Source organism: Hyperoodon ampullatus (assembly GCF_949752795.1).
Source record: "Hyperoodon ampullatus genome assembly, chromosome: 11".
Classification (NCBI taxonomy): Eukaryota; Metazoa; Chordata; class Mammalia; order Artiodactyla; family Ziphiidae; genus Hyperoodon; species Hyperoodon ampullatus.
The window spans coordinates 102,072,408-102,095,869 of record NC_136924.1 but is presented as its reverse complement, the minus strand read 5'-3'; the positions used below and the strand labels follow the sequence as shown (position 1 = coordinate 102,095,869).

At 44.1% G+C, this 23,462-nt stretch overlaps 1 protein-coding gene across 3 annotated transcripts in view; it reads right to left on the bottom strand.

Moving 5' to 3' along the window:
• BCL2L13 (BCL2 like 13) overlaps positions 1–17,930 on the bottom strand; it is a 66,207-nt gene extending 48,277 nt beyond the window's left edge. For all 3 annotated transcript variants that reach the window (XM_079716066.1, XM_079716065.1, XM_079716067.1), the window contains exons 1-2: positions 17,484–17,930; positions 5,800–5,970 (exon numbers count right to left, since the gene is read on the bottom strand). In XM_079716066.1, coding sequence (XP_079572192.1) covers positions 5,800–5,920 — 121 coding nt within the window. In that variant the 5' untranslated portion in view covers positions 5,921–5,970; positions 17,484–17,930. The remainder of the gene's footprint in view (positions 1–5,799; positions 5,971–17,483) is intronic.
• Between the last annotated feature and the right edge of the window lie 5,532 nt (positions 17,931–23,462).

Here is a 23,462-nt window from a genome sequence, read left to right as displayed (position 1 = left end):
AAGAACATGGTACATCTCTCCATCTGTTTGTACCATCTTTAATTTCTTTCAACAGTGCCTTATGGTTTTCTGCATACAAGTCTTTTGTCCCCTTAGGTAGGTTTATTCCTAGGTATTTTATTCTTTTTGTTGCAGTGGTAAATGGGAGTGTTTCCTTAATTTCTCTTTCAGATTTTTCATCATTAGTGTATAGGGATGCAAGAGATTTCTGTGCATTCATTTTGTACCCTGCTACTTTACCAAATTCATTGATTAGCTCTAGTAGTTTTCTGGTAGCATCTTTAGGATTCTCTATGTACAGTATCATATCATCTGCAGACAGTGACAGTTTTACTTGTTCTTTTCCGATTTGGATTCCTTTTTCTTTTTCTCCTCTGATTTCTGTGGCTAAAACTTCCAAAACTATGTTAAATAATAGTGGTGAGAGTGGGCAACCTTGGCAACCTTGTCTTATTCCTGATCTTAGAGGAAATGGTTTCAGTTTTTCACCATTGAGAACAATGTTGGCTGTTAGTGTGTCACATATGGCCTTTATTATGTTGAAGTAGGTTCCCTCTATGCCTACTTTCTGGAGAGTTTTTATCATAAATGGGTGTTGAATTTTGTCAAAAGCTTTTTCTGCATCTTTTTCTGATCATATGGCTTTTATCCTTCAATTTGTTAATATAGTGTATCCCACTGATTGATTTGCATATACTGAAGAATCCTTGCATTCCTGGGAGAAACCCCACTTGATCATGGTGTATGATCCTTTTAATGTGTTGCTGGATTCTGTTTGCTAGTATTTTGTTGAGGACTTTTGCATCTATGTTCATCAGAGATTCTGGCCTGTAGTTTTCTTTTTTTGTGTGACATCTTTGTCTGGTTTTGGTATCAGGGTGATGGTGGCCTTGTAAAATGAGTTTGGGAGTGTTCCTCCATCTGTTATATTTAGGAAGAGTTTGATAAGGATAGGTGTTAGCTCTTCTCTGAAAGTTTGACAGAATTCACCTGTGAAGCCATCTGGTCCTGGGCCTTTCTTTGATGGAAGATTTTTAATCACAGATTCAATTTCAGTGCTTGTGATTGGTCTGTTTATATTTTCTATTTCTTCCTGGTTCAGTCTTGGAAGGTTGTGCTTTTCTAAGAATTTGTCCACTTCTTCCAGGTTGCCCATTTTATTGGCATATAGTTGCTTGTAGTAATGTCTCATGATCCTTTGTATTTCTGCAGTGTCAGTTGTTACTTCTCCTTTTTCATTTCTAATTCTGTTGACTTGAGTCTTCTCCCTTTGTTTCTTGATGAGTCTGGCTAACGGTTTATCAATTTTGTTTATCTTCTCAAAGAACGAGCTTTTAGTTTTATTGCTCTTTGCTACTGTTTCCTTCATTTCTTTTTCATTTATTTATGAAATAAATAACTGCTAACTTTTTTGTTGTTCTTCTTCTTTCTCTAATTGCTTTAGGTGTAAGGTTAGGTTGTTTATTTGAGACTTTTCTTGTTTCTTGAGGTAGGATTGTATTGCTATAAATTTCCCTCTTAGAACTGCTTTTGCTGCATCCCATAGGTTTTGGGTAGTTGTGTTTTCATTGTCATTTGTTTCTAGGTATTTTTTTGATTTCCTCTTTGATTTCTTCAGTGATCTCTTGGTTATTTAGTAGTGTATTGTTTAGCCTCCGTGTGTTTGTATTTTTTACGGTATTTTTCCTGTAATTGATATCTACTCTCATAGTGTTGTGGTTGGAAAAGATCTTGATACAATTTCAGCTTTCTTAAATTTACCAAGGCTTGATCTGTGACCCAAGATATGGTCTATCCTGGAGAATGTTCCATGAGCACTTGAGAAGAAAGTGTATTCTGTTGTTTTTGGATGGAATGTCCTATAAATATCAATTAAGTCCATCTTGTTTAATGTGTCATTTAAAGTTTGTGTCTCCTTATTTATTTTCATTTTGGATGATCTGTCCATTGGTGAATGTGGAGAGTTAAAGTCCCCTACTATTATCGTGTTACTGTCTATTTCCCCCTTTATGGCTGTTAGCATTTGCCTTATGTATTGAGGTGCTCCTGTGTTGGGTGCTTAAATATTTACAATTGTTAAATCTTCTTCTTGGATTGATCCCTTGATCATTTGTAGTGTCCTTCTTTGTCTCTTGTAATAGTCTTTATTTTAAAATCTATTTTGTCTGACATGAGAATTACTACTCCAGCTTTCTTTTGATTTCCATGTGTATGGAGTATCTTTTTTTTTCCATCCCCTCACTTTCAGTCTGTATGTGTCCCTAGGTCTGAAGTGGGTCTCTTGTAGACAGCTTACATATGGGTCTTGTTTTCGTATCCATTCAGCCAGTCTATGTCTTTTGGTTGGAGCATTTAATCCATTTACATTTAAGGTAATTATCGATATGTATGTTCCTATTACCATTTTCTTAATTGTTTTGGGTTTGTTTTTATAGGTCTTTTCCTTCTCTTGTTTTTCCTGCCTAGAGAAGTTCCTTTCGCATTTGTTGTAAAGCTGGTTTGGTGGTGCTGAATTCTCTTAATTTTTGTTTATCTGTAAAGGTTTTAATTTCTCCATTGAATCCGAATGAGATCCTTCCTGGGTAGAGTAACCTTGGCTGTAGGTCTTTCCCTTTCATCACTTTCAATATGTCCCGCCACTCCCTTCTGGCTTGCAGAGTTTCTGCTGAAAGATCCCCTGTTAACCTTATGGGGATTCCCTTGTATGTTATTTGTTGCTTTTCCCTTGCTGCTTTTAATATTTTTTCTTTGTATTTAATTCTTGATAGTTTGATTAATATGTGTCTCCGTGTGTTTCTCTTTCGATTTATCCTGTGTGGGACTCTCTGTGCTTCCTGGACTTGACTACGTCCTTTCCCATGTTAGGGAAGTTTTCAACTATAATGCCTTCAAATATTTTCTCACACCCTTTCTTTCTCTCCTCTTCTTCTGGACCCCTATAATTCGAATGTTGGTGCATCTAATGTTGTCCCAGAGATCTCTGAGAATGTTCTCAATTGTTTTCAGTCTTTTTTCTTTATTCTGCTCCCTGGCAGTTATTTCCACCATTTAATCTTCCAGCTCACTTATCTGTTCTTCTGCCTCAGTTATTCTGTTATTGATTCCTTCTAGAGTATTTTTAATTTCAGTAATTGTGTTGTTCATCACTGTTTGTTTGCTCTTTAGTTCTTCTAGATCCTTGTTAAATATTTCTTGTATTTTCTGCATTCTGTTTCTGACATTTTGGATCATCTTTACTATCATTACTCTGAATTATTTTTCAGGTAGTTTGCCTATTTCATCTTCATTTATTTGGTCTTGTAGGTTTTTAACCTTGCTCCTTCGTCTGTAACGTATTTTTTATCATTTCTTTTTTTTTTTTTTTTTTGATGATTGGTGCTGTATTCCTGTCCTACTGGTTGTTTGGCCTGAGACATCCAGCACTGGAGTTTGCAGGCAGTTGAATAGAGCTGGGTATTGGTGCTGAGATGAGGACCTCCAGGAGGCCTCACTCCGACTGATAGTCCCTGGGGTCTGAGGTTCTCTGTTAGTCCAGCAGTTTGGACTCGGAGCTCCCACCACAGGAGCTTGGGCCTGATATCCGGCCTGGGAACCAAGATCCTACAAGCTGCACGGCGCAGAAAAAAAAAAAGAAAAAAAAAGGAAGAAAGAAAGACAAAAAGGAGCAGTACAATATCAAAAAATAAAAAACAAAATAAAATTAGTGAGATAAAAAATGTATTAGGACAAATAAAACTATAATTGAAACAACTGCAATAAGGTAAAATAAAACCACAGCAGAAAAAAGAAAAAAAAGTGCCTTGGCCTTGGGGGGGTAGTTTAGGTGGGGCGTGAAACTTAGGCAGGGCTGAGGTTTAGGGTGGGGCGGGGCTTAGACCAGTGGCTGGGGAGGTGGGGGGTGATGTTTGAGCATGGGGCGGAGCCTAGGCAGGGCAACCTTAAGTGTGGGGCGGGGCCTCTGCTTAGGACCTGCCCGGAAGGGGAGAGGCAGCGCGTGGAAAGGAGGGCCTCTGAAGTGTGGGGTTCTGGAGTCTGGAGGTAGGGCCCTGAGTGAGTGTGTGTGGGTGGGGCTTAGGCCCAGCACATTGGAGGGGGTCTCAGACGGGGTCTCTGAGTGTAGAGGTGGGGCCCTGGCTGGGGGTGCAGGGGCAGGGCTTGGGCTCTGCACGGCAGGAGGGCGGCTCCGAGGACAGAGGATTAGGCCTGGAGCGCAGCAGGCTCCCCGGTGCCTGAGTGGACAGAGAACGTGCAGGACCCGTTCCCATCCATTCCTTCACACCCCTCCCCCACCGCCTCCCCCAGGGTCTCCCCCTTCCCCGCTGGACCCCTGACCGTGGGTGGGCCCCGCTGGGTGTAGGAACCCCTCCCCTCCCCCGGCCGCCCCTCGGGGTGCTGGTCCCGCGGGTCCGGCCTTTACGTTTGCTCCCCCTTGCCTCCCTCCCGCGCCCTCAGGACCCGCGCGGCTTGAGGGGGCCTGGGTGGGCAGAGGATCAGGCCGGGGATCTCAACAGCTTCCCAGGGGCCCGAGTGGACAGGGGAAACCTGGCCACGCCCCCTTTTGATCCTCTGTCCTCCCAGTGGTTCCCCAATGTCCCCCTTCGGGCGTGGGATCCCTTCCCCTCCCCCAGCCGCCCCTCAGGGGCTCCTGTCCCATCCGGCCTCCACTTCTCCTCCCCCTTCACTCCCCCTACGCCCACGTCCTCCCCAGTCGCTGGGGGCTCCTCCCGTCCCCTTATAAGTGTCCGTGGTCCCCCACTGGAGCCTGGTAGGTGCCCTAGTTGTGAGGAGACATGAATTCCGCGTCACCCTACAACCAACACTACCCTTTCTTGAGCTAAAACAGCAGAAGATAAATAAGAACTGCCTCCATGGCTGCAGTAAAAATCTACGGATAAGAATATTTAAGATGATGATGTTGCATCTTAATGAAGAAGATTCATTCAGCCTCTAGTAACTGTTTTAAGCTTCATTTGGCAAATTATTTAAAGAAGGATATATACAACTTCGCAATACAAAGAACTGTGCTAAAAACTCTCTAAGTCTGATAGACTGTTTACATCTAATATCCCTATTACTATACATAAAATAACCAACAAGGACCTACTGGAGAGCACAGGGAACCCTACTCCACATTTTGTGATAACCTATAAGGTAAAAGAATCTGAAAAAACATAGATATATACGTATATATATAACTGAATCACTGTGCTGTACACCTGAAACTAACACAAGACTGTAAATCAACTAGACTCCAATTAAAAAAAAAAACCCTAAGAGCCTTGAAAAAAGGTAATTTGAGGAACTTAACTGTGTTATAAACTTTAAAAATAATTATATAATTCTAATCTATGGCTTGCTAAGTATGAAATCTCTAAAGGCAGATGGGTTTCTGTTTATTTACATGTACTCAGTACATTTTTCCCTGTACCAATGGCAATCATTTAAAATATGGAGCTCTTGGGAATTCCCTGGCAGTCCAGTGGTTAGGACTCCATGCTTCCACTGCAGGAACCATGGGTTCGATCCCTGGTCAGGGAACTAAGATCCTGCAAGCCTCATGGTACAGCCAAAAAATAAATAAATAAAATAAAATATCGCGCTCTTAAAAAACATTAAAAGTCATGCCTCTGGGAATGGATGAGGGGATGGGAAGGGATGGAGTGGTTCTTGTTCTTTAAGAGCCTATTAGTATTATTCAATCTTATAACCAGAGCTATAAGTTACTTAGATACACATAATTTTGCACACATGAAGTAATTATTACTACTTAATACAACCACCACAAGCCAAAGATAATACCTTGGGGTGCAGAAAGATGTTGCTCCTGCAGCTTCTCCAGAGAGAGGAGTCCCAAGTAGCTGAGGACAACATACTTCGTTTCATAGTGAAATCCTAGAGGCACAGTAGTAGAGGACGCCATGGGGTCGGCTGGCAGAGCTCCGGAAAGGTCTACTTACAGATGTGTAAAACCTAAAAACATAAAAGTATTTTTTCAGTTTAAAGTTTATTATAGGGGCTTCCCTGGAGACACAGTAGTTAAGCATCCACCTGCCAATGCAGGGGACATGGGTTTGAGCCCTGGTCCAGGAAGATCCCACATGCCGCAGAGCAACTGAGCCCATGCGCCACAAATACTGAGCCTGTGCTCTAGAACTCGCGAGCCACAACTACTGAGCCCACGTGCCACAACTCCTGAAGCCTGCACACCTAGAGCCCAAGGTCTGCAACAAGAGAAGTCACCACAATGAGAAGCCCGCGCACCACAACGAAGAGTAGCCCCCGCTCACTTCAACTAGAGAAAGCCCATGCATAGCAACGAAGACCCAACACAGCCAAAATAAAGTAAAAATAAATAAATAAATAAATGTATAAAAAAGAAAATAAATAAAGTTTATTACATGCCAGTACATTTTCCCATTGACTCCAATTATTCAACTAAATACCAAAAAAAATATTTCTCAGCCTTTTTTTCTCAGTAATCTTTAAAAAAACATAACTTCAATTTATTGACAAGTAGGAATTTATTTATTCGGATATCAGATCAAAAGCAAATTTCTGGGCTTCCCTCATGGTGCAGTAGTTAAGAATCCGCCTGCCAACGCAGGGGACATGGGTTTGAGCCCTGGTCCGGGAAGATCTCACATGCCGCGGAACAACGAAGCCCGTGCGCCACAACTACTGAGCCTGTGCTCTAGAGCCCGTGAGGCACAACTACTGAAGCCCACGTGCCTAGAGCCTGTGCTCCGCAACGAGAAGCCACTGCAACGAGAAGCCCGCGCACCGCAACGAAGAGTAGCCCCTGCTCGCCACAACTAGAGAGCGCCCGCACAGCAACGAAGACCCAACGCAGCCAAAAATAAGAAATAAAAATAATAAAGTCCCCTTAAAAAAAAAAAAAAAGCAAATTTCCCTTTCTACCTCTCCCTACTCTATTGTCACCTATGTGGCAAAAATACTAGCTCTGCCCTCTCTTTACCCTCCCCCCAGAGCCAGCATATGTTCTCTTATTTCTTTTACTAATAAAGCCTACTAAATTTCAGCTACGTCCATGGCCACACAGCTGCAAACAACATTTCCCTGTTTCCTTTACAGCTTAGTGTGCTACAAGATTAGTCTGAGCCTAAGGAATAAGAGCAGAAGTTACATGTGCAATGTGGTGGTGGGGGGTTGTCTCTCATTGAAGACTTCCTCTTTCCTCCTCCCTGGGTTTGAAATGTGCATATGGCAGACACCTCACTCTGAAAGGCAAACAAGGACACCACTCCAGGGGACAGCACAAGACAGAAGGGACCTGGGCAGAGCTGCCCTGCACGCCTTGACCACTTGCCTCTGACTCCTATTCAAGCCACTTTATTCTGAATCTCTTCAATAGTTACTTTAACTTGTACCCTAAACAATGCAAGCATAATTCACTTCTCCATGTGGACTTAACAGCTGTTTTACATACCATGTACCCCCCTTTTTAAAAGACATACTCTCTTAGCAATTTTCAAATATGCAAGGCAGAATTATATACTATAGTTACCAGGCTGTACATTACATCCCCAGGACTTATTTATTTCACAATCAGAAGTTGGTACCTTTTGACCCCTACTGAGCCTGTGCTCTAGAGCCCGTGAGCCACAACTACTGAAGCCCACGTGCCTAGAGCCCGTGCTCCGCAATGTACCTTAATAGTTGTTTCAAACCAAAATGTCTTATTAAGAAGTTTCCAAAGAATTGTTTTCTACTTAAAACAACGATACAGACTGTTTTAAGATCTTAAGAAATATCTGTGCATTGGGCACAAAGGCTTAAGATCAATCGCCTGCCCTCAGGAGTTTTCTATCAAGTAGAGGAAAACAAAAGCATAGAAACAAATAAGAACAATAAAATTCTATGATACGAGTCAGTATACATGAGTGGGAGGGGCAACCCAAAACAAGGAACAGGTAAGTCTCTCGGGAGAAAGAAAAAAGAAGTGGAAATCAGGCAAGGCTTTATAAGGTAAAATCTGAGCAGATCTTGGAACGTGAGTGAGCAGTCACTAACTGAACCGGCTGGGGAATGGGACGAGGTGAACTTTAGATGTCAAGTAGACCAGGAAAAGGCACAGAAGTGTCTTGGAACAGCAGGAACAACACAAAAATTAAGCATTTGACATGGCAAAGTCCTATGATACAAGGAGGATGGGGCTCAGCAGTAGTCAGCATGTGGCCTGCCTTGTATGCTACAGGATGCTTGGAAGCTCAGGTTTTATCCTGTAAGCTGGAAAATTATTTTAACCATGTCCATTAACGAACCCCCAGAACTGTATGCAAATTCTGTGTGCATGAGCATTTTTTCTGGAGCGAAAAAAACACACTCAATTTCTTTCGGTAGCCTCTCAGATTAGATCATGATGCAAAAAAACGCTAGGAACTCTGTAGAACACCAATAGGAATCACTGAAGGGTTTTAAGCAAGAGAAGCACATGAACAGATTATATTCTAGAAAAATCATCCTGGAGGCAGTGTGGAAGACAGAATGGAGACTGGAGGCAAGGACACAAGTTAGGGTAATACTGGAAAAATCTCAACAAGAGATGTAGGAAGGCACGACCTAGAGCAGGGACACAGGAAAGGAGAAGGGGACGGAGGGAAAATATGAAGAGTACAGAGATCTGTTAACCAACTCAAAGGGAGCTGCCAGGCAGCTGTACAGAAAGTGGTGCTGCTCCTACTTCTCAACAAGAGCTGCTCTGGGGGAGAAGGATAACAAGCTCACTTGGGGGCACACTGAGTTGTAAAACGCCCACAGCCGTCCAGGTGGAAATGAACAAAACGTTAGACATACAGGTCTTCGACTCAGAACGAGGTCTGCACTGGAAGTAGAAAGCTGTGGTCTGCGCAGAGGCGGGTCTACAGCATCACCTAAGGAGAGTGGACGGAGAGCAGCGACTTCCAAGGGGAAGGAAGCGCCAAAGCTTCCAGGAGGTGGGAGCAGGGGTGGCTTGGTTTGAAAAGCATGTTCATACTTGGAAAAGCAAACATTACCTACTGTTTGCAGATTATAAGGTATAGGAAATAAGTCTGAGCAAACCTTCCATCTTCTTTGTATCACTGACTCTCAGTGAGAGGATGGGAGGGAAGAATCACAGACCCCCCGCCCCCAGGCCGAGCACCACCAGAAGAGGAGCCAGAGATTTTTATTTATCAAAGGAAAAAAGGGTTTTTTAAAAACATGTTGAGAAACACTGGTTTATCTGAAAAAGAAACCCAATTAGAATTCAAGGCAAAACTACCATTGCAGGGCTGGCCAAAAAGATGAGAAGTTGGCAGAGGAGCCCGCTAAGGTCTGCAGTGGACAGTCAGAAAGGCATAAAGGGGACAGGAGGGTGTGCTCAGAGTTGGGGGAGGCGCTTTGGGAAGAAGGTAGTACAAACAACACACCAAAAAAAATGCAATGTCAGGATGATGTCCCCGACAGGATGGGCTGATCTGACTGGCAGGGCAACAGCAGAGGCCAGGGACGTGATGAGCAAATGGAGGACTTCCCTGGTGGTGCAGTGGTTAAGAATCCGCCTGCCAATGCAGGGGACACGGGTTCGAGCCCGGTCTGGGAAGATCCCACATGCCATGGAGCAACTAAGCCCATGCGCCACAACTACTGAGCCCGAGTTCTACAGCCCGCAAGCCACAACTACTGAGCCTGCGTGCCACAACTACTGAGCCCAAGCGCCTAGAGCCTGTGTTCCACAACAAGAGAAGCCACCTCAATGAGAAGCCCGCACACAGAAACAAAGAGTCTGCCTCGCTCACCGCAACTAGAGAAAGCCCGCATGCAGCAACGAAGACCCAATGCAGCCAAAAATAAAATATAAATTAAAAATAAAAAAGAAGAAATGAGCAGAAAAGAAAAAAAAGAGTGAATGGAAAGTGAATCCGTAGAGAAAATGGGTTTTAGTCTATTCTTTCATGGTTTGAAGGGAAGACAAGAATGGAAGCTGGGGAGAGAGACAAAGGGTCTGAGAGTTCATTAATTTTGTTTTGTTTTATATACAATGAAAGAGACTTAAGCACGTTTACATTCAGTGGAGGAGCCAATGAGATATAAATAGAGAGCAAGGAATAAATTATTAAGTTCCAAAAGAGAGGAGAACAGAGCAAATCAGTAACAAAATTTAACATATAAAAAGTCTCAGAATTTTTTGGTAACAGGAAAAAAGAAGTACTCATCTTCTGAATAATGCTTTATATTTTAAAAAATTGATGTTCTAGAATTGTTATAATCAAATTTCTTGTATTTATCCATGCACCCCAATGTTGACTGCAGCACTATTTACAGTAGCCAAGACATGGAAGCAACCTAAATGTCCACCGATAGATGAATGGATAAAGAAGTGGTGGCAATAAATAATGCCATTTGCAGCAATATGGATGGACCTAGAGATGATCATACTAAGCGAAGTAAGTCAGAAAGAGAAAGACAAATACCAATATGATATCACTTACACGTGGAATCAAAAACAGGACACAAACGAACCCACCTACAAACAGAAACAGACTCATAAACATAGAAAACAGACTTGTGGTTGCCAAGAGTGAGGGGGGTGGGGGAGGGATGGACTGGGAGCTTGGGGTTAGGAGATGCACACTATAATATCAAGGACGGATAAACAACAAGATCCTACTGCATAGCACAGGGACTATATACAATTTCCCGTGATAAACCATAATGGAAAAGAATATGAAAAAGAATGTACGTGTGTGTGTGTGTGTGTATATATATATATATGTATGTATGTATGTATGTATGTATAACAATCACTTTACTGTACAGCAGAAATTAACACAACATTGGGAATTCCTTGGTGGTCCAGTGGTTAGGACTCGGCGCTTTCACTGCCGTGGCCCAGGTTCAATCCCTGGGTTGGGGAATTAAGATCCCACAAGCCTCGCAGCCAAAAAAAAAAAAAAGAAAAAGAAAAAGAAATTAACATAATATGTAAATCAACTATATTTCAATAAAACAAAAATTTTTTTTAATTTCTTGTATTTATCAAAAATCCATATCTCTTAAGACACTTTTAGTTACACACCAACCCAAATGCTACAGACAAAGCATAGTTCACCAAGTTTCCAAACTGGATTTTTAACCTAGTGCTCTTCAAATTTTCTTACAAATCCCTATTGACTAACCATAAATACCATCTTTTTTTCTTAAATTTTATTTATTTATTTTTTTTGGCCGTGTTGGGTCTTCATTGCTGCACACTGGCTTTCTCTAGTTGCGGCGAGCAGGGGCTACTCTTCATTGCGGTGCGCAGGCTTCTCATTGCGGTGGCTTCTCTTGTTGCAGAGCACGGGCTTCAGTAGTTGTGGCACATTGGCTTAGTTGCTCCACGGCATGTGGGATCTTCCCAGACCAGGGCTCGAACCCGTGTCCCTTGCACTGACAGGCGGATTGTTAACCACTGCGCCACCAGGGAAGCCCCATAAATGCCATTTTAATCATGGATTTCATAATTCTCCACTATAAAGTCCTCAGCTCTAGTACACATGTTACTATTCATACATCCACACAGTTGGTGACTGCTTCCATGACACTCAACCATTCTCAATGACTCACACTAATGGAGAAGCTGACCATACATACTTCCACCATTTAAGTTTAGTGCATGGTCTTTAGGCTTCAAATTTGTCTCCGACGTTCCAGTTATAAACAAACCAGGCCCGCAGGATAAAACATCCTTCCAACTCCTCTAACTTCACCTGAGCTGCCAGTTTATAGCAGCTCGCTCAGACCTGTGTTTAGGTGATGGGGCAGGCAGACCTCAGGAACACGACTATGTGTCTACAACACAGGGACTGTAGCCAGTATTTTATAATAGCTGTAAATGAACTATAACCTTTAAAACTGTGAATCACTATGTTGTACAACTGTAACATACAACATTGTACATCAACTATACTTCAATTAAAAATAAATAAACAGGGCTTCCCTGGTGGCGCAGTGGTTGGGAGTCCGCCTGCCGATGCAGGGGACACGGGTTCGTGCCCCGGTCCGGAAAGATCCCACGTGCCGCGGAGCGGCTGGGCCCGTGAGCCATGGCCGCTGAGCCTGCACGTCCGGGGCCTGTGGTCCGCAACAGGAGAGGCCACAGCAGTGAGAGGCCCGCATACCACAAAAAAAAATTTAAAAATTAAAAAAAAATAAAATAAACAGAAAGAAATGCTATCATAGGTCTTGTGCATTTGTATTAAATTACAATTTCTCAAAGGCACTGAAGATATGCCAAGTGTGAACTCTGCAGCACTGCCGCAGGGTATTCTGGGGAGAGAGGGCATCACTCCCTTTGCATACGCTGTGGCAACTAATCTGCATATTGCACAAAGAGCTCTTGCATTTCTATATCATAAATAGATCACCTCTGCACGAGACCTCTATTTCTGAAGCACTTTTCCACGTGTTGTCACAGTAATCCTCCACACCAGAAGGAAAAGACAACAGTCTCAACTTTATTGATGGAGAAACAAGAATAGACAATTTATTTGCCCAAAATCATAACAGCTAGTTAACACTGCAACCACTTGGTTGAGTACATCCTCTTCCATTCTGAACTCTTAGGCCTTAACTGTATTCATTCAATACACATCTGCAAGGCAGGCAACGTGCTGGGTGAGAGGAACACAGAGGTGGAAACACTAACACTAATGATAACAGGAAAAAGTGGTAGAAAAACAAGGCAATTTCCCAAATATCAGACACCCACAATACCGAAAGAAGCAAATTTGTCAATTTTGAGAACGGGACAGGGGGGCAAAAAGGAAAAAGACAGGTTAAAGAAAAAGTAAATATGATCTGAGACCACCACCCAGAGCTTTCCTGGAAGCAGGGGACCATGCTCAGGTCCACCCCACTACTTACTCACCAACCAGAGGACATTTCATGCCTAAGACAGCTCAAGCTTCCTTCTAAATGATGAAAAAGACATAGCTACTTTTACTCTTTAAATTTTACCTAGAACCCTTTAGAATTCAAATTAGGTATAAGTGTTCTTGGTATCAAGAAGTGATTAGGGGCTTCCCTGGTGGCGCAGTGGTTGAGAGTCAGCCTGCCGATGGAGGGGACACGGGTTCGTGCCCCGGTCCGGGAAGATCCCACATGCCGCGGAGCGGCTGGGCCCGTGAGCCATGGCCGCTGAGCCTGCGCGTCCGGAGCCTGTGCTCCGCAGCGGGAGAGGCCACAGCAGTGAGAGGCCCGCGTACCGCAAAAAAAAAAAAAAAAAGAAGTGATTAAATACAAGAGTGATCTTCAATATAAAAACTCCTGCTTTTTACACAATTCTAACAACCTACTGAATACAGCTGTGTCACCCAGCTGTTTCTTTCTCTGCCCTACACCTTTAATTTGCTCTTCTCTCAAGTTACAGGTAGCTGTCAGCCAGATGGACGGCCTGAGGAAGCTTAGGGTAACTTAATCCTGTGTTTATACATACATTTGGTGGCATTCCAAAACATCCATGATCCTTCAGTAACAAATGTAATATCCAAAATCTTACAATAAATGGTCTTTTTTTAAAACCAGATTTCTATTATGAGTACCAGTGCAAATCCCAGGATGTTAATATAGATAGTACTGTGGGAATTAGGCACATTTTATGAACGGTAACCAGAAGGTATACAGCAACTATTAAATTCTACTTTAAGTTCTTATGAAAAGCAAATCTGCAGCATCAGCAGCAACATGAGTTTTTTGTAGTTGTTTCCCAACCCTGTCTGATCATAATCATCTTGGCGGCTATTAAAAACAAATTTCTAGGGCTTCCCTGGTGGCGCAGTGGTTGAGAGTCCGCCTGCCGATGCAGGGGACACGGGTTCGTGCCCCAGTCCGGGAAGATCCCACATGCCGCGGAGCGGCTGGGCCCGTGAGCCATGGCCACTGAGCCTGTGCTCCGCAATGGGAGAGGCCACAACAGTGAGAGGCCCGCGTACCGCAAAAAAAAAAAAAAAAAAAAAAAAAAAAATTTCTAGCACCCACCTCAGAAATACTAACTTAGAATATCATACCTATATTCTATTTCTTAACCCCATAGAACCACAGCAGAAAAATATTACAATCTAACATGATGTAATTAAATTATTTCAGGAAGCTTTGTATTTAGACTATCTCCTCCCACTAAAATAAAATTGTAATAAGACTGTTAAATACTGCAATACTGTGGAGTTGAGTAGATATACAATCCCAGTCTACAAAGGGCAAAGTGAAAATCCACAGATAATTCAGTCACAAATGAAAACTCTTGAGTTTTAAGCACAGACCAAGTTTTTGATTCCCAGATCCCAGTCTCCAGACCCACTGGTGGTTTTAGTAAAGAATTTTTAAGCTCCACAAAGTAGCATGAAGTCCAATGACTTTATTTCTTCAATCTGTACTTTATTAGGTCTCATACAATTCTAGGACTTTCTGCAAAAGAAAAGTTACATAATCCTAATTAAAATTGTGAAACTGCAAAAATTTCACTGGGTCCAACTGAGAAATGCAACTAAGCATTTAAAAACTCAGCAGACACTAAATATTTTAGTGTACACTATCCCTTTCCAACTGGAACGTGCCTAACTGAAGACTGCTAGTTCAATCCTGTGTTAGGGGCCGTCCAAAAATGTTTCCACTCAGCAGTTGGCACTCCAACATAATGTACTTAAAGAGGAATGCCTCACTCTCACTCTCCCCACAAACACAGCGTCTGACTTTCACAGCAAGTAATCAGGCTTCCCATATATGTGTAGATAACGTGCATAAAAGGGAGACATGAGAGTCAATTTCTCTGCTCCACTCCTACGTATGTGCCACAGAGAAATGAAAACACATTGTCTACGCAAAAACGTTCACATGAATAGTCACAGCAGCATGACATATAACAGCCAAACAGTGGAAATAACTGCCCGTCAACTGATGAATTTTCAAAACGTGGTCTATTCATAGAGTGCAATATTATGTGGCCATAAAAAGGAATGAAGTGCCAATACCTGCTACAACATGGAAGTAAAAGCCAGTCACAAAAGACCACATATTGTATAATTCTGTTCATATGAAATATCCAGAACTGGCGGATCTACAGAGAAGTAAAATAGTGGCCCCGTAGGTGGGGGAGTGTGGGAATAAAGAATGACTGCCAATGAGTACAAGGTTTCTTTTGGGAATGATGAAAACTGCAGTGATAGTTGCACACTCTGTGACTACACATGTGAACAACTTAATGGTATCTCAATAAAACGCTGCTAAAAAAAATCAGCAACTCTGAAAATAGACCCCTTCCTTCAACCCTGTTAACATATATTAAGAATTCTTGGGCTTCCCTGGTGGCGCAGTGCTTAAGAATCACCTGCCAGGGCTTCCCTGGTGGCGCAGTGGTTGAGAGTCCGCCTGCCGATGCAGGGGACACGGGTTCGTGCCCCGGTCCAGGAAGATCCCACATGCCGCGGAGCAGCTGGGCCCGTGAGCCATGGCCGCTGAGCCTGCGCGTCCGGAGCCTGTGCTCCGCAACGGGAGAGGCCACAACAATGAGAGGCCCGCATACCGCAAAAAAAAAAAAAAAAAAAAAAAAAAAAAGAATCACCTGCCAACACAAGGGAAACGGGTTCAAGCCCTGGTCCAGGAAGATCCCACATGCCGCAGAGCAACTAAGCCCGTGCACCGCAACTACTGAGCCTGCGCTCTAGAGCCCACGAGCCACAACTACTGAGCCCACGTGCCTAGAGCCTGTGCTCCGCAAGAGAAGCCACCGCAATGAGAAGCCCGCGCACCCCAACGAAGAGTAGCCCCTGCTCGCCGCAACTAGAGAAAGCCCGCATGCAGCAACGAAGACCCAACACAGCCATTAATAAATAAATTAATTAATTTATTAAAAAAAAAACTCTTGGGGGACTTCCCTGGTGTCGCAGTGGTTAAGACTCTGCACTCCCATTGCAGGGCGCCAGGGTCCATTCCTGGTCGGGGAACTAGATCCCGCATGCATGCTGCAACTAAGAAGTCCACGTGCCGCAACTAAGACTCGGCACACCTTAAACAGACAAGTAAATAAATATGTAAAAAAAAAAAAAGAAAAAAAAAAGAACTCTTCGGAATTCTCTGGCGGTCCAGTGGTTAAGACTGTGCTTCCATGGCAGGGGGCGCGGGTTCCATTCCTGGTCCGGGAACAAAGATCCCGCATGCTGCGCAGAGCGGCCAAAAAAAACTCTTGGTGACCACTTATTTGGAATAAGATATGCATCAAAATCAAGTTTGAAAAAACAATGATAAAAAGCAGAATGGTGGTACTGTGATTGGTTTAAACGTCTGCTTTGTATGTCTAAAATGTTTCATAAGAGAAACATGTTCTTAAAACAATATTTATTGTTGCAAATCACTTGTTCTAAAAGCTGAGCAAGATATGTAGTAAATATTGACTAACTGACGGGCTAACGAGCACCTTTTCTCTACAAAACGGATTGGACTCAACCGTCTGTATCCCTCAACTGAACTTAATTACTGGGGTACGGTCCTCCATAAGAAAATCCATCCTTTGAAAAAAAAAAAAAAACTGAGAATGGTACCTGACCAATCAGAGTAAAAGAATTTTCAAAGTCCCTAATGGCCTATTATCAAACGAAGAATAATCCATAGTAGTTTAAAGATTTTCAATTGACAGTGTACATTTATTTATCCCGCGGTGTACGTGAGGTATAAGCAGTTCACCACCTACACGAACACTTGCTTAATTTTCTGGGAGACTGAAGAAAAGAAGGTACTAGAAGGGTGTGGCAACTCATCCAAGGTCACACAAGTCAGGGCAGAGACCAGCATTCTGGTTTAGACCAAACCTCCCGGGGAAATCGCACTGACAGTTTCGCTGGAGGACTTGCTTGTTTTGCTCCACGTCGCAAAGAAACAGGGGAGGGGGGAGACCGTCAGTTTCGTTAAGAACTTGTACAGAAACGGGGCGCTGGCTGCGCGGGTAACCGCGCGCTCGTGCGGGGATCGGGCCGACTCCGCAGGGCGGCGGCCAGGGCCCAAGACCGCGGGCCCGAGGCCCCGGCTCCCAGTGGGGAAGCCCCAGCTCGGAAAGTCCCGGCACGAAGGCGAGACACTCGGGGTCTGCCTGGGATGCTGGGAGAAAGACCAAAGGAAGAAACGACCTAGCGCGAACCGTGCCGCCTCTAAGGGTGGCAAAAACGAACACGTGAAATAATAGCAACAGCAATGACAGCGGCGTCCGAGCTGCCGGGAGGGGCACCGGGAACCCTGGGGAGAAGCCGCGGCCCGACCGGCTGGCGGGGACCCAGGCCGCGAGCCCCGCGCACGCACCCCTCGCCCGAGGCCCACGCCCGCCGACCCGCGCCCGGACACGTCTGAGGGGCAGCGGAACGGCCTCGCGCCCTCAGCCTCTCACTCCCCACCCGCTCCCGCGTCGGCCTCGGGACGCCTCAGGCGAAGCGGGGAGAGGGCCCGGCGCGGCCTGCCCGCGACCCCGCTCCCCTCACCTGGTCCAGGCCCGTGCCCCCGAAGAGGTGAAAACGCGGCGGCGGCGGCGGCTGCTCCGCACAGGATCCCACGGTGGCGGTGGCGGTGGCGGCGGCGGCTCCGACCCGCGGTCCTAATCTACCGCCGCCGCCATGTTGGCGGGTGAGGTCACCCGGCGTGCTTCCGTCAGCGCCGGCGTCGGGGCGGAGCGCCGGCGTCGGGGCGGGGCGCCGGGCGCGCCGCCAGGGGTGGATCCGCTTTCCCAAGAGGAAGCCCGGACCACGGAGTCCCGGAGGCCTCTTTGCGCAGGTGTGAGCCGGAAGAGCCGCTCTCTCCTGGCCTGCTCTCCTGTTGGGGAGCAGCTCTATGGTTCCGGGCGGCGGTGGCCGTGGACCGCTGGGAAGGGGGCGGACTCGGACGTGCCCACCGCCCGCCGGAGGAGCTGCAGGCGAGCCGGCTGACCGAGCGTGGAGTCCTGGGAGCTGCGGCGCCGCAGCGCTGGGTGGGGGGCTGGGCCTTGAGGGTACGGAGCGGGCTGGGGGGCGGGGGCGTCGTAGCGCAGCGAGGAAGGAACGCATCTGCAGCTGCCACTGGGAGGCGGTGCGGCGTCTCCACCGCGCCCTGGGGGAGCAGTGTGTCCGGGCGCCTGACATGGCCGGGCGGAGGAGCCGAAGCCTGCATGAGGACAAAAGGCCGATGGACAGTGCCGGCTAGTGGGGTCAAGGGTTCTTTCTGGGGTGACGAAGATGTTCTCCGGGTGATTGTGCTGGTGATTGCGCAGCTTTGTAAATACACTCACTTGAAGCCATTTAATTATACTCCGTTGTACACTTCAAAAAGGTGATTATCTCAATACAGCCGTGAAAAAAGAAGTGATAAAAACCTGAATTGATAATGAGGGTGGGTGGTGGAATCCGAAAGAAGGTTGGAGCTCCGAGGCTTTGGGCCCAAGTGACTGAGAACTCGGGTGGTGCTGTTCATAGTGAAATCGGACAGATTTGCCAAGAAGAGACTTAGTGAGCTAAGAAAACAATAATTCCCTAATAGTACCCATTAACCAGGCCATATTAAATTCCCCCGATTCGCCAAGTAATGGCTTTATAGGTTTTTTTTTAACATCTTTATTGGAGTATAATTGCTTCACAATGGTGTGTTAGTTTCTGCTGTATAACAAACTGAATCAGCTAGACGTATACATATATCCCCATATCCCCTCCCTCTTGCGTCTCCCTCCCACCCTCCCTATCCCACCCTTCTAGGTGGTCACAGAGCACCGAGCTGATCTCCCTGTGCTGTGCAGCTGCTTCCCACTAGCTATCTGTTTTACATTTGGTAGTGTATATATGTCAATGTTACTCTCACATCGTCCCAGCTTACCCTTCCCCCTCCCCGTGTCCTCAAGTCCATTCTCTACGTCTGCGTCTTTGTTCCCGTTCCTGCCCCTGGGTTCATCAGAACCTTTTTTTTTTTTTTTTTAGATTCCATATAGTTTTGTTTTGTTTTGTTTTTGCGGTACGCGGGGCTCACGGTTGTGGCCTCTCCCGTTGCGGAGCACAGGCTCCGGATGCACAGGCTCAGCGGCCATGGCTCACGGGCCCGTGTCCCCTGCATCGGCAGGCGGACTCTCAACCACTGCGCCACCAGGGAAGCCCTCCATATAGTTTTTGATTTAAACCAGGATCATGCATTGCATTTGGTTGTTAAATCTTTTAACAGTCTTCTAGTCTTAATTTTTAAAAAGTTGACTTTTTGAATTATACAACGGAAATTAGTCAGCAATAAAAGAGAAGCTGACCGTTGTTACATGTGACCATATGGATTAATCTCAAAAGCGTTGAGTCAAAGAAGCCAGACATAAAAATGTACCTACTGTGTGGCTCCATTTATATGAATTTCAGGAACAGGCAAAATTAATCAATGGTTATAGAAATCAGCACTGTTGACTGGGAGTGTGGGATTGACTAGAAAAGAGCTTTCTCTCTAGGGTGATGGAATTAGTCTCTATATTGTGGTGATCACACAGGTGTCGGAACTCATCTAATTGTACTTTGTAGGTCTATGCAGTTTATTGTATGTAAATTTCAAAAAAGTCACATGGAATAATTCTGTGTAGTTAGGTTGCCAATTTGATATACGGTTAGGTAAATTTCTTTCAGATTGCTTTGTTTTAGGGTTTGCTTTTTCCCCTTTTTTTAATTTTTTAAATATATAACACAAGGATAGCATATGGGCCAATGGAACAGAATAGAAAGTTCAGAATGGTCCACTGATTTTCAACAGAGACAATTCAATGAGGAAAAAGTCTCTTCAGCAAATGGTGTAAAATATATAATGCTTTTACAAAAATTAATCACAAGCAGTTCATGGGTTTTTGGGTTGTTTTTTTTCTGACGGATCTTATGAGTGACACAGAGACCTAGACTGCAGCCTAATGTGATAATAAAATCTAAACTCTAGATTCCACTCATTCATTCTCATTCATCAGTCATTTATTGAATGCCTACTATGTATGTACCAGGCAGTATGCTGGATGCCGGCAAAAACCGTGACGTCCCTGTTGTGAAACTGACATTTTCGTTGGAAAACCTGATAAGAACATAGAAATGAAAGGGAAAAAAACAAAGTAGTTTAAAATTGTGGCATGTCCTGAAGTAAACAAGGGACAAGAGTAGAAAATTAAGGTGACAGGGTGTTGATGGAAACCTCTCTCCAAGGAGGGGATATTTTAAGTTGAGACCTAAAGACTGAAGAACAACCCAAGGGGCAAGTATAGGAAAAGATCTCAGGCAAAAAGCTTGAGAACAAACCAGTAAAGCTTGGAGCTGGTGAGAAAGGGAGGAGGAGTGATGAGGTCAATGGGCAGGGCCAGCTTCTCCAGAGCACACAGGAGCCACCAGAGGTTACAAATTAGGGAGTGATTAGAGACCAGCTAGGTTTTAAATTACTTTCTGCTGTGCGGAAAATTGGTTGGAAAAGGCTAAAAAGTGCAAGCACGTAAGTTAGACTTTCACTGCTTTCTGCCACCATTTGTCTTTTAAAAATTCCTCAACATTCAAAGACATGATTTTCATCTACCTCCAGTTTCTGTGTGTTTGTGTGTGTGTGTGTGTGCACTCCCCAGCAGACAAACTGAAGCCTTACCTTATCTATTCTAGTGACTCAGTTTCCAGATAAACCACAGACTGAGGCCTTAGCTTGGGAGCAGGTAAATCAAGGAGCATGCGGACCTCTTAAGTGACTAACCTGAAAGGAATTTAGGTCGGCAGTTTTGGTGAAGCCATAGTCATTAGGCTTATCTGGGAGTGGGATTTTTGGAATTTGTCTGAAAAGCTGTTTTAGTAAAACTTCTTCACAAGACCTAAGCTAGTATAGGAGGAAATTGGATTTGGAAAACTACCAACTAGTTAATCTTTGCATGTACTCATAATAATTTTTTCAATTGTGCTTCACTCTCTGAAGCTTACCAAGTTCTTACCAGATAGCACCTGGCCTGTTCCTCGGTGAATCAGCAAAATACTGCAGAAAGTAGTTGTAAGAGCACTGACATGGGGGAGAGGAAAGCAGCACAAAAGGCGATGCTAAGTATACCTGTAACACTATTTTATTTAAAAAATGAAGCCCTAAGGCAAATGGGACAAATGTTAATTGTCAACTCTGGGTGATGGTACATGGTACATAGACATTTGAATTCTTTGTACTTTTCTGTATTTTTTAATGTCTGAAAATAATGATAAATCATAAAAATCAGCACACTGTTTTCCAAAAAACAAAAGCACATTGATCTGGATAGTATCACATCTCTTCCAGACATTGTTTTCATAAGTGATTAGACATGTATTAGGTTGAGGCTCCCAGTCTTCAGCCCCAGATATTTGCAGAACATTGTAAAAATAAACAGGAGGAGGACTTCCCTGGTGATCCAGTGGTTAAGAGTCCACGCTTCCACTGCAGGGGGCATGGGTTTGATCCCTGGTCGGGGAAGTTCTGCATGCTGTACAGTGCAGCCAAAAATAAATAAATAAATAAACGGGAGGAAGGATTGTAATCCAAACGAGTGAATGCCACCTCATCCTGACCTAGCTTGCTAGAGGCGTGCATATGCCTGTCTTCTGGGATGATGAAGAATGAAATTATTAGTGCAAAAACTAGTTAGATGAGAGAAACAAGCCTACCATCTGGTTCAGTTGATTAGACTACCGATCAAATTGATATCAAATGCATGGATTTCCGTCACCCTGTTAGTTTTACTGTTCTGTGGCTGAACCCTTCCCTTATCCAACACCACCACTTTTCTCAAATACATGTACCAACTTGTCATACACTACAGAGAACAGTGTCCACTAGCACAGCTGGACAATAATTTGGCATTTGTATTAAGAGCCTTAAAAATGGGTGTGCCATTCCCATTAAGAGGACATGCAATGCACTGAGGATATCACACATGTACTTCTCCTGTGGTGCAGCACCTGAATGTAATTATGAGGAAACTATCAGACGAAAGCCAATTGAGGGACTTTTTACAACTGGCCAATTCAAATGACTAGTACTCTTCAGAAACGTCAGTATCAGGAAAGACAAAGTCTGAGGAACTATTCTGTATTAAAGGAGACTAAAAAGACAAGGTAATTAATACAATAGGTGATGTTGCATTGGATCCTGGATCAGAAAAAAAAAATATTGCTACAAGGAATACTAATGGAACATATGGCAAAATTTGAATATGGACTTATCAAATTTTCTGAATTTGACGTACACCCTTAGTCTTATGAAACACACACTGAACTATTTATTGACTCATGAAATTATATATATATATACATATATACATATGAAAAGTGATAAAGCAAATATAGCAAAATATTAACAGTTGGTGAATCTAGGTGATGGGAGTTTATCGCACTATTCTTACAACTTATATTTGAAATTTCTTCAAAATAAAAAGCTAGTAATAAAAATGTGTGTACCCTTTGGCCCATAATTCTATTATTAGGAATCTATCCTAAAAATAAGTTTTCAAAGTATTTTGCCTTTATAAAATGTGGGCTCGAATTTCTCCCTTAATTCTCTGAATAATTTTCTGTAAATGGATCCTGGTAATGATGTTGAAAAATGCACATGCTCATTCAGAATTACAAATAAATTATGTAGGTAGTCCACCCTAAAGAACGTGGAGCATAACTCCTCACTCCTTAAGTGTGGGCTGCACATAGTACATCTTTCCAGAGTAAAGTATGGAAAGGGGAAAAAAAGAGTAACTTTACAGTGGAGAAACCTGACAAGCACTGCTTCAGCCAAGTGATCAAGGTCAACACCAACAAAAATCAGGCTGACAGCATGAACCCCTGATGTGATGAAAATGGCACTTTCCCTCTGTGCCCTTCCTCCCCAAAACCCACAACCCCTGACCAATTATGTGAAGATCCCCAGAGGTGCATCTATAATATACCTAACAGTATCCCTCAAACTGTCAAGGTCAACGAAGAGGGAAGCTTGGGCAACTGTCACCAATAAGAACTTACGAGACAGGTCAACTAAATGAAAGGTGGTATCCGGGATGGGGTCCTGTAACAGGAAAAGGGCATCAGGGGTGTAACCGAGCAGGACCCTGTGAGGCCTTCCCAGAATAGACCCTCACCCATGTCTTCCGTCTGCCCTTTGTCTGCAGAAAAACTTCAGTCAAGGAATACATTTAATCAGACAAGTGGGAAAATGCAGAAAGGCGAACAGTCAAGCAAGCCAAAATAATAATACGTTAGCTATTACACAGTCAAGGACCTTTAGCTCTCCCTCAAGGGCTATACAGTTAATGTTCTGAGCCGGCTCCTTCCAGTTGTTCTGCAGACACTGAAGCCCCCCACCAGGTGGGAGAGGTTAGCTGCTCGCTGCCCACAGCACACAGGCCTCAGACCGGTTGGAACTAGAAGGTTGATGAGGCTGATTCCCGATTACCTCACCACCAACCAATCAGAAGAAGCTCCAGGAGCTAATCATGCCCTGTT